Below are 17,645 nucleotides of genomic sequence, written 5' to 3'. Positions count from 1 at the left end.
TCCTAAACAAAGAGCCTGCAGCCTTCGGACAATGTCCACTGTGTGTTCACGACAACGGCACAGACTACAGCCTGCAGCGTAGTAAAGCCCCCAAAGGATGCTCCAGTTGCCATGATCACTATACCATATCACGTTATGCGGCGTGCACCGTTTGGACTGCAGAGAGGGAGAGAGACAGAAACAGGGAGGGGGTGGAGGTGGTGGGAGGGGATGTCAGGCCTATACTGCGCGCATTGTGAAGGGGCCGCTTTCTGTTATAAATGGTGGCTCACAACACCATCGCCACCCGCTGATTGTTTCCGAGAAACACCTTGGTCGTCGTTCATTTACCCGAGCCTGCCTGCGTCGTACCTTCATGCACCTTGAGGGAGGTGAAGCCTCTCTGATTGATGCTGGTGAATGCCGAGCTGGCTGGCTGGCTGCGCATTGCGTGTTTTAGCGCAGGTACAGGTCTTATTTGCTTCAGCTCATTTTTGTTCTGATTCAGGCTTTCACCCAGAAGTATTTTTCAATCAGATTTAAAGCGTCTTTCACAGGCCCAACCATTAACCTCGTGTCTGCCCATTAACATCATGATACAGTCACACAAACCCTCTTTGGTCTTAAAAGAAATGAGATCAGTCACGTGATCATCTCGATTTCACCTTCTACAACCAGTCCGAGAGATATTTGTCGTTTCTCTCCGTGTTTGTTGATGGAAAGATTTGATCATGTTTAGAGGGCAAAAAGGTGTTCAGGCCTTCGTGTGTTGTTTCTTCATTCACACTCACAGGTGTTTGCATGAAAGGATGTTGCTTTTTTCACATGGTGGATATTTCATTCAGGAGCAAGCGTCACGTTTTATTCTCCACGATGACCAACAACCGAGCAAGGTCAGGCGCAGAGTCACAAAAGCAGTTTAGCTTCTGAAATAGAAAATAACTGCATTTGCTCCAGGTTGAGAGAGAGAGAGAGAGAGAGAAGCATTCACGGTTCTTTATTCAAGACCTTCTATAGCCTCTTTTTTTTTTAAATTATTATTTTTTTTTTATTAAGTCCCCTCGAGCGAAGAACTTGACCACCGCTTGTTCCCTCTTTAATAGAGTGCCTTGTATTGGGAGTGTGAACCAGAAGCCGGCCGTGGTTGTTTCTCACCATCAGGTTTGAGCTGCATGACAAACAAAATCATCGTCATTGATTCAGCAGAGCTCGTTCTGCTGCTGTCGCATTAGCAGCTCTGAGATGTGGCGAATGATACCCTGTGGTGGACAAATGTGTTATTTTCTCTCTCAAAGCTAAGTCACTGCGGCTTCTCTTTTCATAACAGTCTGACGGATGGATTTAGTTTTGAATAAGAATAGTTGATTTCAGCTTCAGACATTTTACACATTAGGTACGTTCAAAAAGAAAGGTCAAAGAGGATAAGATAACATACAAATTATATCAAGTTACTGATAAATGACTCAAGTTATATACATTTTGTTAAATGAGTTCATTGCTTTCTTGTTGTGAGTTAAAAGATAAAATTGACACCTGGCTGTCTGTTAACTATTAAGGTAAGTGTAGTGAGCCAAGTTTACCAGCCTACAGCTAGTTTAGCATAGCTTAGCACAAAGATTGAAAACCAGAGTTGGAAACAGCCAACAAATTTGTCTACAAATGAACCCTTTATATCCTGTTTATTTAACCTGTACAAAAGAAAGGCTAATATGCTAATAATGAGCTTCACAGGTGCTGGAAGTTTTATTTCGTTACATTTGACAGAGCAGCTGTTTTCCTTCTTTACTGTTGAAGCTAAACTAACAGGCTGCTCGGTGTTTAGTGTACACAGTGGAAGCGATTTTTTTTTTTTTTTTTTTTTTTTCATTTTTACTTTCAACCGGAAAGGGAGTTGGCATTGAAATGTTGAACTAGTGTTTTAGAAGAAAAGGACAGACGAGATATCCAGTCTAAAGTTGTTTGAAGAAAATGCTAAATACTGTTGATTTCTCTCCGAGCGTGAGCTACATGAGAGTAAACGGCAGTGAAAACAGCAAAGTCGGGTTGAAAGGCAGCATTGAGCTTTTTAGTGTCAAGTCAGCCCCCACGGGACGACCTCTCACTTTCTCCGAGACACTCTGCATGTAAACAAAAACAGAGAAACAAAATGGACGCTCCCGGGTCCATCCCGGGTCCAAATGCAGTGGTGCATTTCTGCTCTCAGAAAAGCACATCCTACACCTTTTTTTAACTGAACTTCCTCAGTGGTACACAGCATTCATATGTTTCTGTTAGAGTAATGTGTGTTGTTTTTTTTAAAAACCACTTTGTTCAGTTTGGTCCAGTCGCATTAAGTCGGATAGTTAAATGGTTATTAATGGCGATCGGTTGCAACCTACTTGTCAAGGCTCCCTTCAGTGCTCGCAAAAGCATGGCTTGTCTAAATTTAGTTTCATTTATCCTACCTCAGTTGGTACAAGGTACTTCTCACAGTAGCGATATGACAGCTACAGAAAGTTAATATTATCTCCCAGGTGATGATTTAGTTTTTGAAGCTTTTCTGGAAATGAAAATGAAAAAATAAATAAATCCTGCCTGATTTTTACCCTTTAAAAGCCACATTTATGAGACTGTTATCTGTGGATCCACTCTGCTGTCAGCCACTGCCATCATACTGCCATCTGTCCTCTCTCCGTCTCTCACAGGGTTCCATTATTATTCTTTTGATTTATGAAAGGAATTTAGAGAGAGAAAATGAAAGTAATTAGAAAGAGAAGGAATGAGGAGAGGGAGAGAGGGAGGGAGGGAGATGGAGAGATAGAAAATGGCACAAATCTGAGCAGGAGAAACTGTGAAAGTGAAGCCGAATCCTTTGAAGAAACGGTGTGCATCCACTGCATGTGAGAAAACGGCATAAATACTTCATATACAGATAGTTGCCGGCATTAAAATGATTCGAAATATATATGTATTGGAGGCAAAGAACCAGACGCAGCAATCTACACCCAGGAATAAACTTTGGGTGTCAGGTTTCACGCTGGTCGAGCTGATATTTTGGAGTGCGATCATTTGTGTGAGTGTGTGTGTGTAGAATATGATGCACGCCGCCGGAGTTTCACATCGATCTGTAGTTTCAAACGTATCACTTTCACCGCAGCATCAGCCACGGCTTCAGCAGCTGTGATTGTTTTGTAAACCATCCCTATGCAACTGAAGCTCCCATTTTCAGAACAAAAGCACGTATAGACATTTTAGTCCTGCGTCAGTGAAGCATAAAGTCAGCAATTCATCTGCTCGGATCAACATGGATAACGCCCTCTGTGCTCGACATGACGTGGCATCGTGAGCTCAGGACGCGGACAATAGGACAGTATCAGTCTTGTGCAAACATGATACCGCGGAGTGTGCAGACGGTTTTCACTGAGGGATCAGCGGAGTGTGATGTGGTGGGTTTTTTAGGTGATGTTGTTGCTGTAGGTCCGTCTATTGGGTTGTGTAATTTATGGTGCTGCAGTGCAGCTGACCGCAGTTGTTGTCGCAGATTAGCCTCTGCAACACCTTCACGTAAACAACAAACAACTTGTATCGGATAGTTAGCATTCAGAAGAGGTTTGATTTGTCACATTTTAACTTCATTATACAGCACACGTGCACTATTAACTGTGTTACAGGACAATCGCTGCATACAGTTTAGGACATGATGGTGTGCTGTATGATGTATTGTGCATCTGGTTACACTTTGTAGTCAGTGTGTTCTTAACTTTGCTGTCAACAAAGGATTTCAAACCTGAAAGTTTTGTCCCGTCTTGTGTTTTAAGGTGAATCCTATTCTTGTCGTGCTGGATGTATTGATGTTCTGGCCTTAAGGTTCATCTGCAAAAGGTGAAATGGTTCAAAGGTGTTGTGAGCAAACACCGTATAGTATTATTGATTTTTCTAGACTGACCAACACTGGAGGTCAGCATTGCCGCCTGCGGCATTTACTGCAGACATACAAATATGACAGTGTTTGACTGACTTTATTTTGCTTTCTCTAAAGTTATTATTCTAGGCCAAACATTTTTTTTTTTTTAATCACTGGTTTTCAATGCTCAGTGTGACTATTGGCCCATTTTCTTAATAGCAGAAAGCTGCATATCTTTAAACAAAAGAAAAGGAATTTCACACACATTTCACTCTTACCTGCTTTCATATCCATTAGTCTTAAGATAGGCCTAATGTAATTAAGTTAGAAATGATTTATTTAATACATCTATTTTATCCTCCTGCAGACAGGGAAGGGAGCAGAGGTGTAATTTGATATTTTTATGTTTTGTCAAAAGGTCTTTCTCATCTTCTGGGTGCACTTAACTGCTTTTTAATGTCTCTTGTAAGATCATAAATCTTTATGATTTCTCAAATATTTAAACTGGCTCTTACATGACACTGACATGACCTGGCTACTAAAGGTTGTGGTGAAGTTGAGAACCATTTTAAACTGAATGTGTCCTGTTGGCTTGTGATATTAACCTCTGGAGATCACTGATTGGAATACTTTCCTGGAGCGCCGGTATGGAAATGTGTTATTATTCTATGTCATAATCCAAAACTAGAAAAGCTTTGACTGAAGGTGTAAAGAAAGACATCGATATGGACCAGGGCATAACAGTTTGGTCTACTGCAGTGCCGCTACACCATCAGGAATTCTGCCTTCGCACTCTGCTTGCCGGCCTACCCGGGATTCCATCAAACGCGCAGATATAAAAAGGACATCTGCTGCATCTTTCACCCAGAGAGCCTTCACATCTCGCTGCCTTGACGTTTATTACATCGTAAAACATGAGAGGCTGCACTTCTAATTCAAAACAGGCTGCAGAGACGGCTTGGTTGATTGTTGGTCATATGTGCGCCGCCAGCCACCTCAAGCCCTCCACCCCCCGACTCCGTCTGAATTCACCCCCCTCTTTTCTTCTTTTTTTAGCTTTGCAGCTAAGCCCACGAGCACCCATCCCTGTCATGTTTTGGTTGTCAAATGTCATGTCTCCACGTCCCTCCAACCGCAAATCTATAACAACCACATTTATAAATGTGGCTGCGCTCACATCTGTGGGCGAATGATGAACCCAAAAAAACTTTTTGGTCGCCCATGGAGACCACAGAAGTTAACTTTTAGCACGGGGCTGAAAGGGTGCATACAGAATTATGGCCTTATTTTAGTCTCTTTTTCTTATTCCTCTCTGTCGCCTCACCTTCCCACCACAGCTTTAAATAAACACCTCAGTCTGCACCGCTGATACGTTCTTCTTTTTTCTGCCGTTTGTTTCCAAGGAGCAGGGAGCTGGCTGATAAGGAGCCATGGAGCTCAGCACCAATAGGAAAAGTATGGGGGGTGTGCGTGTGCGGGGGGGGGGGCAGGGGTGGGCAATCTTAAATCACTAAGTGCCCTTGTCTTCACCCTTAGTCTCTCTGGTCCCTATTAACAAATGGAGCTGAGACATCACCTTCAAAAGACAATAAATAAGATGATGACATCGTGCTGCATAATAATCGGGGACCTCTGCAGCCATTTTTACATTAACAAAACACAGAAGTCGTCATATGGTTGTCCCCCGGGCTGCTTAGAGTTGAGTGGTCACTTTAGAAGAATAGAGTTTGAGAGTCGCTGTGTGTGACTGGAATACCAAGTGGACAACCTCCTATCGATGTGGCTGTCTGTAATTTGGACTCTGACACTTCCAGAGAAGCTGTAAACTGATCAGAAATCCCGGAACCGCTCTCACTTGACATAATGATGAGAAACTAATAAAACCAAGTTAACTTGTATGTTTCTAAATACATCAGAATCAAAGTAGAGCACCAACAAACCGTAACATTCACTGTCTTACATTGTCTGTAACCGCACAGCTTAGTTAACCACCTCAGGCAATATGTCTGGGAGAATTTACTTATGTGTCGCATAACATGCCTCGGAGGACAGCGTGATACAGATTGCGTTTGAATGTTTGTATTTCTCTGCATGGAGAACATAGTATGTGGAGTCTGCGCCTACCCAGTGGAAACAGCCTGGGCAGAGATCACAGTCACACAGCAGGGAATCTATTTATACATTGTACCTGCCCCTATATTCTAATACCTACATATCTACATCCTTTAAAAAAAAAAAAAAACTCAGTGGTAATCATATCTTGACAAACTGCTTTGGCCTCTTTGCCTAAATACCAGAGAATCCACTAATAAAACATTTGTTCCTTGTAATAAAACATTTGTTCCTTGTTCTTTATGCAAAGTGTCTCTACAACAGCATGTTGTTATTCCAGATGATCATTGCCAGGCCTGTATGAGTGAACACCTGCAGTTTACCTTGCATCATTTTTAGGTAGTATATTGAGAATAATGTACAACGATAATTACAGTTCCTATTTTCTCATTTACTATAATGCAAACACAGGGGGGTTTGTGTGCAGCTCTGATTTGTTATGTAATATTTTTATAGCTGCTCTTATCAGTGGTTTTGAAACTGTTTCAAAGCACTATTTTTCCAGTTTATTTATCTAATATACTAGCTGTGCAGTGTTATAAATTATTATTGCAATTACTCATTGATTCATGATTTAGTCCATAAAAGGTTCAAAAATAGGAAATGCCATTTCCTAAGTCAAAGTTATTATGGTGACATTCATAATGCTTGTTTAGTCTGACCCACTGTTGAAAATCATCCTGGCAGACAAAGAAAACCAGCAAATCTTGAGAAGCAGGAGCCTGTGAATTCTTGGCAAGTTAACGCAAATTATTGTTAGTTCTCATTTTTAAAACACTTAGCGTGTTAGCATGCGCAACGTTCGGCTGACCAGCAAGTTGTCAGTTCTGACTAAAAACGATGTACAAACGGCCTAAAATATTTTCTGTTGATTATTTGGTCAACTTCTCATTACACTTGCTGTTCCCTGCAAAGGAAGCTGGCTTTAATGAACAAATCTGACTTTGACTGCCTCATGACTCCCGCAGCTCACCTTCACTGCAGGGTCACAACACAGGAGCTTTTGAACTGCTCTCCTTCGCAGGTGGTCCGCGATGCTATAATCCTCCACCTTTCACTCTTGCAGCCTTGTGTCTGTGAGCTGTGGAGGGGTAGAGTGGGAACAGATGAATAAGTGATGGGGTCTTGGACTTCTCAGGTCAATAATGCATGGCATTCTTTAGAGAGCGGGCCACCGGGATGTCGCTCCGGCACTTAATGCGCACTCCTCTGTGGAGACTGAGCTCCCGCTGTAGTGACACTTGGGCTCGTTGAATAATGTTACATCACAGTTGTTATTATTCAGGCTCGCTGTGGTTCCTGGAAGGCTACTCTCATCTTATTGTCGTGGTAATAATGTGTTGAAACCTCCTTTCTCAGGGGGGATATAAGAAGCATAGCCAGGTGCAGAGTTATTGTTCTTTTCAGCCGCGGCTGCTGAAATGTTTATAGCATTAGATATAATTTGACATGAACCATTTCCTCTGTCGACAAATGAAAATGAGCTCTGTATTCAGAGGAAGCAACCACTTGGTCGCTTCAGTCTTCTGTCAGGAGCGATAACAGGCACACCAAGTGAACCGCTGCAGTAACTTTCTAAATTAAGTTGTTCTACGTAACAAGATTTCATTTTACAAGAGAATTTGACATTAACCTCTCAGCTGTTATCGTGCTAACTGTACCAAGATGTCTAGTTTTAAACCATCAGGCTTCAGGATGACCTTTAAATCCACTTATCGTAGAAAAGTTCTGAGTCGGAGTGCATCATCGCGCCTTGAGTTTGTGCAGGAGGACAGAAAATGAGACGAACTGTATCGATTCACACTCTACTGATGTCTCACAAATATTTAATGTGTTGTGAATATGTATCAATGAAAGGTCTGTCATTCAGAAACATAAAGAAAAATGTTTGATGCAGAAACAAAGATGGAGCTTCTGAAACTGATACTGGAAAGCAGACAAAATGGCAGCCAACACACACACATTCAAGTACTTGGAGCAAAAGGAGGGAGACACACACAGACACACACACACACACACACACACACATAAATCTAACTGTGCATGGAACATTGAAAAACAAAGACCTATTGTCTCCGTTGCCATCAGAACAACAAAGCACTACAGTATCTTCAACTGAGGAAAAACTAGGCCATAAAAATACCTATTTGGTGCAATAATAACTAAATCCACTTTATGTTTTTAGTTACTTTGTAAAAGTAAAAAATGAGCAATCATCTTCAGCATTATCAAACATGACTTTTTCCCCTACAACGTATGATACGCATTCTTAATGTGAGACTCATTCAAATTTCTACTGATACAGTGTAACGTGACTGAGTTTGGTGGTTTGGCAGGTGTAACCCACTCCATGTTTTCTTATTTGTACCAAGTAAAGAAGAAAAAGGGAAATGTGAGCGAGATAACAGGAGAGGAGAGATGTTAAACGTGAGAGGAGATGCAATGAGAAGGTGTTGCGGTGGAGCAGCTGGCGGGGGCTAATAATCCTCCCCAGGTAGAGTGTGATTGGAAGGGGGATGAAATATGCCGTTCTCCAAAGGGGTATGTGTGGGGGATGGAAATAAGGGCATCTTCATATCTTTGGTTATTGTTCCCATGGTGACTGCCGTGTGGTTTCGTTCTGGAGGTAGTAAACACCTCACGGATGCAGAGCCAGAAGTATGGCTGTTCCACATTAAACATTCATGGAAGTTATTTTGTGCTGCGGTACATAAATGCAGGTATTAGGCGTTTTCTATTACTCGACCAATTATTCCAGATACCAGTGATAAATGCTCCGTGCTCTGCTTTACTCCCAATAATTGCCTTGAAACCTGGGATGGCTGTTACAAGTCATATATCACCTTTGCTTGTGCCATAAATGAAATCAAGCTCCTAATCAGTAGTCCTCACTCTGACACGGTCCTTGGGGCAACATGGATGTAATAAAGTGTGCGTATATACGTGCATGTACAGGACAGTATATAGATGGATATATGTGTGTTCAGTGCACCATACAACACGATAGGATTTTAATAACCGAGAACATGATGTTCTCTCTTCGAGCTTTCCATTTCCTGTTCCTCATTGCCTTTCTGTTGACTTCAGGTCAAAAGGTCACACCGATTACCATTTTGCGTCATAAATGTCAGCATCAGTGTAACAGATGAAGACAAGGTAAGCGGAACTCGGAGGCAAAGGACACGTGGGTGTGTGTCAACACAGAGCGGCAGACGCACAAAGGTGGATTCGTTTGTTTGTAGAGGAGGTAGATGTCGATTCCCTTCACATTTCTATCAGTCTTGTGTGTCTCTACAGATGGAGCGAAGGTCTTCTGATACACCGGTGTGGAAGATTTTTGAAAGAAATAAAGAAAGTGTTGAGGCAATAAAGGATTAGTCAGTCTCTTTAGTATTTCTGATGTTGACAGATGGAAAGCAATATTGATTTTATGACTTTAAAAAGATCAAGGATTACACACACTGTCCCAGGATTACTGTGGTGTACCGTCAACAAAACCCGGTATCACTTTAAAGCTTGTAATACGCCCGTCAGTCCAGTAGAGGACATCGTGTCAGTGTCCAGTTTTGCTTCACCCAGGTGTGAAAAGTAAACGCACATATGACCAGTGCTGAATAAGGAGGTCGTGTTGAAATTTAGAGTGATAATGTCTGTGCGGGGTGGTTGGTGGAACAAACGGGAAACTGCATGTCTGAGTCTGCAACAAAGCAAAACTCAACATGTTTTTTTTACGTAATGTATTTAATTTAACTAAGTAGATTGTAACTTACGTGATTTACTTATGTAAATTTACTCAAACTATACACGTGGTTTTTAGCGCCTAAAACAAGCGGCAACCATCAGTGACGTCACCCATTAGTTTGTGAACGGCCGTTATGAAGCCTCGAGTTCAGATTTTGGACGGCGCCATCTTGCTAGTTTGGACTGGTTTGGAGCTGGTAGTGATCGTATTTGGGCGAGCTGGGGGGGAGCAAGCGGTGGATCTGACTCGATCTGATTGGAAACCCGCCGATACTACGTCCCGCCCACTGATAGCCGTAACCTGACTGCACCACAGGCCTGTATATCAAACACACATGCCCCCAAAAACGCAGTATTTTTAAGTTTATATTCTAATCAATGAGGGATTATTTTCAGATGGACCTCCAGAAAACTAATAAGAAGGAACGACTTTTGCTAACAACAGAGATATCTGCTGGAGACATTTTATTAACTGAGAATTTTATGAGACCAGATGAATGGGAGTCTATGGAACCGCAGGCTTTTTGGAGCCAACCTCTAGTGGCACTCGGTGGTATTGCATCTTAAGTCACTTCCGCATCGGCCTAGTTTTTCAGACTCGGAAGCTACGGCCACTTTTTTATACAGTCTGTGGGGAAAACGTGATTCAGGATCCTCTAGTGGACTGACAGGTGTATTACACGCTTTGTACTGGGTTGGACAACAAAATAAGTATAAATAATAATTCATAAGTTTAGTATTACTCAATTCAGTCTGGGGTGTAGTCGTTCCTTATTGAAACAGGTTTGTCACACTTTGTCTATTGCAAAACAAGTACGAGCAAAACTATTATTTTATGATAACAGAAATTGTACGTGTCATGATGAGCACTGAGGCTTAAAAACAGATTCCTGATTGTTCCGGACAGAAGTTTACGATCAAACTGCTGACGGCCGGAGGACTGTCTGTGGGTAATTAAAAGTACCTCTCAGATGGGCTGGCCAACATTTAATCAGATAGGAACCTCCTGACAGATCTGTGTCTTCTGAGAGGAAGCATTTCATTGATGACTTAGCAGCTTTCTGGTTAAAGACTCTGTAACTCACAGGTCACCAGTGTGATCCCTGTAATGGTATTTCTCTCTGAAGCCATTTAACTCCATCAGCTTGTCTCTACCTGCTCAGTCACGGCACAGTAAGCTCCTCTGGGTAATACTTACTAACGTGACATTATAGCGCCGCATCAGTGCAACTCTTAAGGGATTAGTGATAAACAGCGAAGCATTTTTAGCCAAAATGAAGAGAAAGATTTCAGAATTTAACCGTTTTTCTGCCAAAACTAATGAACTAATGAGGATTTTCCTGTTGACACACAGATTTACAAGATGAGAGCTTAATCTTGTTCGCATCCAAAATTAAATCCAAAGTCTGACAAAAATTTACTTGCACTCATAATAGTGTCTGTACTGTTCCCACATGCACTGCTGAGTTCTTCACTTTAACGGGGTCCTGAAACACGCACTGATTTAAAATGCATATTGTCACAAAATGCCAGCTCTAACAGTGTTTTCCATCTGTTCATGAGAGACCCTGATGATAGACTCATTCCAGAGCTGAAGCAGGCAGCGCTGAAGATGCAAAATGTGCAGCTTGTAATTGAGATGTAAAGTTAAAGGTCAGTGTGACCTTGTTAAAACTTAATTGCCTGAATTTCGTTACGTAACCGACAGGCAGGCGATGATGCCCTTTCTTCCTTCAGCGACTCATTCTGAAGATGGTTTCTGAGTCTGACTTGATTCAGACATTAAGCGCTGAAGTGCACTGACCACTCGGAGGTTTATATAATTCAACATGGCTGCCGCTGATGTGAAGCGATGCGGGAGAGCGAGAGAGAAGGAGATAAATCAGAGCAGGGAGAGCGAGAATTAACATATGGGATAAATACTATGGTTTCCAATTCAACACACAAGAACTTAATTTTTATAAACTGGCCTCTAAATTCATGTTAATGAAACTCATTACGATGCAGCTGTTGTTCCGACACGGGACTGAATCCACACGCATCCATCCGTGGATGGTTCGGACCGTGACACGCTGTGTGATATTGTCTTGGCTGTAAAATGCAAATGGATTCATATGCCGCGTATGTGCTGCAAGTGTGCGACTAGCAGATGTTGTTGTGAACGTCTCTGGACACGCAAGTGGGTGAAGCAAACACAGAGAGTACAGCGGGGCCTCCGAGGCAGAATATCAACCAGGCTGCTCGCTCAATCACCAGCATGAGACACGTTCACGTGGGCGAGTCCATCTGTCGGAGACGAAACGCAGACTTTCACTTCTTACTTAATCCGTCTTTACCTGAAAGATTTGCTGATGGGTTTTGTTTCCCCCATTATTGTCTTTCTGGAGTGGCAGGGATTTATGATGACGTTAACCATTGTATGCAGCAGATTTTTCCGGTCTCAGTTTGCTTTTTCATTGTTAGAAACGGCATTTGTATAAAATTTCTCCATGTCTCTATAACAGGTAAATATAGTGGGGCTTCCTTTAATGTGTAAATTGTCATTTATGGCACAATAGAAATGTGCTACTGAACCACCTGATGAATAGGAGTGTAACAATCACTCTCCTTTCAGCTCTGTTTTGGTCTCTAACCTACTCAGAAGGTTTAGCAAGTAAACGCTCCACTACAGTCAACATCTATTTGCTAACTGTTTTCCTGACTGTAATGACCTGTTGGACAGGTAGTGCACAGTGGATGTGTGGAGTTTATTATTGAAAACTTGTATTATTTTTATTGCTGCTGCTGGTAACAATTCTAAGGAGAGCCAAACCAAAACAATGATCTTAAAGATGCTAAATAGGTTTAATAACCATAACTTTCCAAAAGAATGAGCCAACAAACTCTTGACCTGCCGTTTGGTGTTGATTCTCAGGGGTATTACCACGCCTCTCATATTCATTCTTTTGATTTAATGTTAGTAATGAAGCTTTATCTACACATACATGGTCTTTTCAGGCCCCTGAGAATGTCTTTTAAAAAAAATCATTCATCAGTATTTTCCCCTGGGCAGTGAAGGAATCGTTGTACTGCGCAGTCAGAAAACGTATATGAACATGTTTTAATAATTTGTCAAGCTCAATTTGGAAGCTCGTTGCTGTACGATGATGTCTCGTAGACATATCTAATAATCTGCAACTCATCTGACAACATGACAAGTTGTGTCATGATCATCTTTAGCGTTAGCTGCCGGTAATCCGACATCTGGAGGTGATCAAATGTTTGGCTTGTGAAACTCTCCTCTCATGACCTACAGAGAGGAGGAGAAGATGGCAGCTATGGGGTGAACAGCCTGTTTATATCTCTCTGTGGCTAATCCTCCAAAATCCCACTCAGCCCTCTCTGTCTGAGGCTGCCATTCCTCTGCAAACATCACTCGCCGGCTCCCTTCCCGTTCACTCTCCAGCAAACAAACAGTGCAACTGTGGCTCCTTAATCCTCCATTAGGCCACCTGCAACATAAACAGACCTGGGACACAGCAGCTCCCGCCTGGAGACTTCCTGGATTTATATATATATGATTTAATTCCATTCATGCAATTTGTTGCACGCCGTGCGCTTTCGTCTCTCGTTTGTCTTCTCGGCTCGCCGAAATACATTTTCCATTTTTGTCGTTTAGCAGCTGCTGTTTTCCAGAATAACCTGTGGCCAGCGGGGAGGGAGGCATTTACCACCCTGTTCAAGGACATCTTGACAGGACACATGTCCGGTGATGGATGTATTTTGAATTATAAACAAAAACAGGGGTTTAATTGATTAATTAATATTGAATTCAATGAATCTAATAAGTCATCAGCCAATTTGAAAATCCAAGTAAATCTTCAAAGAAACATATGCCGAGTCACTCTGGCTATTCCCTCACAGCGGTCCATCTGAGTCTGACGCTGTCCAGCAAACATTGGCTGCATTTGCACCTCCAATCAAATACGCCAATTATTCTGCTTTCTTCCATTTATGGTACCAACTGTTCAGTGAGCTCAGAACAGTACAGACAGAAGATCATACAAGTATGATGTTGTGCATCTGGTACATGTTCTTTCTTCGATATCACAGCAGTCACACATCAAACTACCCGTTTTATCCACCGTCCTGAGACGCTCTACGCCTCGGTGGACTGTTTGCGCCGCCGCATACTAAAAGCTTCATGTTTTTCGCCTCTCTTCCAGCCCTCCCCGGATTCCTGCTAGGATCTTCTCTTCCCTGTTGGAGACCTTCTCCACTCCCCACATCCAGCAGATATGGCAGAGGACGCGGACATGCGCAATGAGTTGTCAGACATGCAGCAACGCGCCGACCAGCTGGCCGATGAGGTGAGAACGACACACTTGCCGCATCAGCAGTTTGACTGGTGATGGCAAGCACACTCACTCTGAGACCTGACTCCAGTACATTCACATACATACAAGTAAGAGTCACATGATCATCAGAGACTTGGAAATTGCTAAATGTCTTTAGACATATAAAACAAATATGCAGTATAATTAATGCATATAATGAAAACAAAAATAAAACACCCTTTTCAATCATTTTCAGAAACTTAGTTATCTAAGCCTGAATTTGAACTGCAGTCTCATAATGTTTCATATCATAACCTCAATATTGTTTTAAACACAAACAACTTTTGTTAGTTTCTTTTGTTGTTTTCTCTCTGATGCAGAACAACAGAGATTATACGTTATTATACGTCAGACGTTATTTTCTGCTTTGGGCTGTGCCTGTTTGCATGTGTCTGTGCAGGTGATGGAGAGCATACCTGCATCTGACTTTACATAACATCTTTGGTGTGTGTGTTTCTGTGTGTGTATGTGGTGCGTGTGCACAGGACACAAATGTTCTCCACAAAACTGATTGCGCAAGTGCGTCTCTCCTTCTGTTGTGTTGGAAGTTGTGCCTGTGTGCGTGTGTCTAATTGTGTGTGCGTGTTTCATCAGCGGTTAGACAGAGAGAAAGTCGTGGCCCAGAGCCGATCAGCCTACACCCCTCCAGCTTCATGTATGACTCACAGTTGCACAGCTGAGCAGAATATTAAATACTCACACACACACACACACGCGTTAACATAGGGCACGCACAAAATGGCGGCGGCAGAATAACAGTTTTCGCCTCTGTTGCGTCGACTTACACAAGCTTTCAGACCAGTAGAGACACAACAACAGCTCGCATATGAGAGCCGTCTCAGATCAAAAACCATGTGGCCGACTGGTAAAATGTCAGAGCAAGTGTTAATCCTGGCCGCTTGACTTCAGATGAAAAAGAGAAAAAAAAGGAAAATAAGGAAAAAGCAAAGATGAAAGAAAAAGAGAGGGATGAATTAAAGAGGAAGAAGAAAACTGGCTACATCAAAAATGGCAGCTCAGTGCCAGATTTGCTTGCTTACCCAACACCCCCCCTCACGCCCCCCTCCCTCTTCAGTCCCTGCTGCTCCAGACGATCCGCCGGGCTAGCAGTGAGCACAGCGAGGCGAAGCTGTGTCATTGTAAGGAGGACAAGACATCACAGAGTGCCGTCTCTGCTGCTGCTGTGCTGTGCAGCAGCCTCACTCATTAGAGAGAGAATTGGAACATGCAGTTTACATATCTATCACCACACAGGCTAATAATGGATATCCAACAGTGAGAGAAGGACATAAAGAGAGGAGGAGGAGGGTTCAAAGACTGCTTTTATTACAAAAATGCAGTTTTTTTGTTATTGGCAGAGCTGCTGGTGAGTTCCCAGATCTCAAACATGCCTCTGGACAGCATGTAAGCACTCTAACTTAAATTTCTCAGAAATAAGTCTCTGTTATTACATATCAGTTCCCGTCATAAGGTCAGACATTTTTCAATACTGAGGATGCAGACAGTCAGCCTCCGAGTTTACGTTGAGTTCATGTCGATAAACGTCTGACATTGATCCTTTTTGTGTCCTGCTGATGCTTCACTGACTTGACTTTGTTTTGACGCTCACTTATAATATGCTCCATTGAATGACCATAACATAGACACATGATCGTGCTGTTTTTTGTGTAATCCCCAGACAGACTATCTAAATGTAAAAATGTGTTCATGATGACTGTTTAAAACTCTCCTGTAACCTCAAATGGAAACTAACTATATCTTTTGTTCCTCCACAGTCACTCGAGAGCACTCGTCGAATGCTGCAGCTGGTGGAAGAGGTAAGAAAACCCACAACCCTCCGAATTACGGCTCCTTGTTGGTGCAAAAGTTAGTTCACAGCCTGTGATTATAATAATAGAAACTTAGAAAGCAGGAGTTGTAAATTACTGTAGTGATACTGGAAGTCTATTAAGTCTGACATACACTCTTGGTGCTCAGTCCTGCTATTTTGATGAGAAATTGTGCAGAAGAAAGAATTGACTGTCCTGAGTCTTTGGTATGATCGGGGAAAAGAGGAAACTGCAGTAATGCATCAAATTCTCGCAGTTTTAGTTTGAAATTTAGTTCCTAAAAGTTTCATTATGAGTTATTCGGGAAGGGAGGAGTGGCAACACAGAGCAGGCACACGAAGTAGTTGAAACAAACATAGTTTGATTCGAACTTTGCCTTTGCATGTTGGTTTTTGAGGAATAACCACATCTTTATAGAAGAGCTTATAGTAAATACCTTTAGTCATGCTTTAATTGTGGATTTTAGGAAGCAGGTTTTACACAATGCCGTCATTATTCTCACTTTCCAACAAAGCTGTTCACAAACCGTTTACATGCACAACACTGTAACAATGCTCATCGAAGCACACCAGAGGAGGACAATATAAGCTGTCTGACAGGAGAAGAGCTGGATGTGTGCTGGTCGAGGGAGGACAGTAAGAAGCTCCTTGTTATGTGGATACATGTTTTCACTGAAGTAAATCTGTTAAAAGCAGTTAAAAATGAAACTCCACCTTTATTAGACGGGGTGGAACAAACAGAGAATGAATAAAGACTGCCGTGATTTAGTGTCCAGCACTGATATAAGAGGCAGTTAAAAGATTTTGACTGACTTGGCTCACAGACAGTCGATAGATCAGAGGTCTCCAACCCAAAAAGCTACTTTAACAAAATGAAAGTGTCCGTCACATTTATTCACATAGCTGAGCTTCACCAAACCAGCTAAATAAGCTTCTTTTCTTTGAACAATAACAAATTGATATTCCACATGCACATATTTAATCAGTAGCTCGAACTACTGGCTGGAGACACCTGAAAACATGAATTCCTTTGGCCACAATAATCATGCAGTGAAAAACGGACAGTGACAACCCATTAAATACGTAACATGACTTATTATTTTGTGTACATGTCTGAGATGCCAGCCGGCTTTGACACAACACCTTGGAAAGAGAACAGGTCGGACAGCCGTGTGACATGGACACAGAAAATAAAAACATAGCTATCACTTCATTTTATAGGCGTTATCGTGAAACGAACACATTTTGGCCTGAGGACAAACGGCACACCTTTTGATGTCAGGCTGTGTTGTCCTATATCACCATTTTTCTTGTCCAACACACTATTTGTGTGTGAGGTGCTGATGACCTCACTGATATCTGCATTCCTCCGATCTAAGTGCTCGTGTCCATTAATGCTGTCGGGCAGCTCTGAGTGAACCATGAGTCAGAGTGATGGCGTGAATAGCACATTATAGGAAAAGAACCGACATCAGTGTGAGCAAAGATACACACACACACACACACACACACACACACACACACACACAAACAGACCTTGTGGATTTGTATCTGCTCATGTAATATTCATGCCAATAATTAATACCATGATGAACTGAGAGTGAACGTGGCAACAAGCGGTCGGAGATGGAGGAGTGAAAGGGAGGATGAAAGGGAGGATGAAGAGTGGAGGGAGGGAAGAAGCGTGGGCAGCTGGAGGGGGGGGGGGGGGTTGACAAGCTCCCCG

The 17,645-nt window shown here is 42.3% G+C and overlaps 1 protein-coding gene across 1 annotated transcript in view; it reads left to right on the top strand.

Annotated features, from left to right (window-relative positions):
• The window catches only part of snap25a (synaptosome associated protein 25a), a 34,482-nt gene that overhangs the window by 2,009 nt on the left and 14,828 nt on the right, over nt 1-17,645 (top strand). The window contains exons 2-3 of the mRNA XM_069158674.1: nt 13,921-14,064; nt 15,867-15,908. Of these exons, the coding sequence (XP_069014775.1) occupies nt 13,993-14,064; nt 15,867-15,908 (114 nt within the window). The 5' untranslated portion in view covers nt 13,921-13,992. The remainder of the gene's footprint in view (nt 1-13,920; nt 14,065-15,866; nt 15,909-17,645) is intronic.

This window comes from Embiotoca jacksoni, unplaced genomic scaffold, assembly GCF_022577435.1.
Source record: "Embiotoca jacksoni isolate LCO1_2020_lvr unplaced genomic scaffold, fEmbJac1.0.p SCAF_23, whole genome shotgun sequence".
NCBI classification, from domain to species: Eukaryota; Metazoa; Chordata; class Actinopteri; family Embiotocidae; genus Embiotoca; species Embiotoca jacksoni.
The sequence above is the reverse complement of the archived record's forward strand: the minus strand, read 5'-3'. Positions and strand labels throughout refer to the sequence as shown.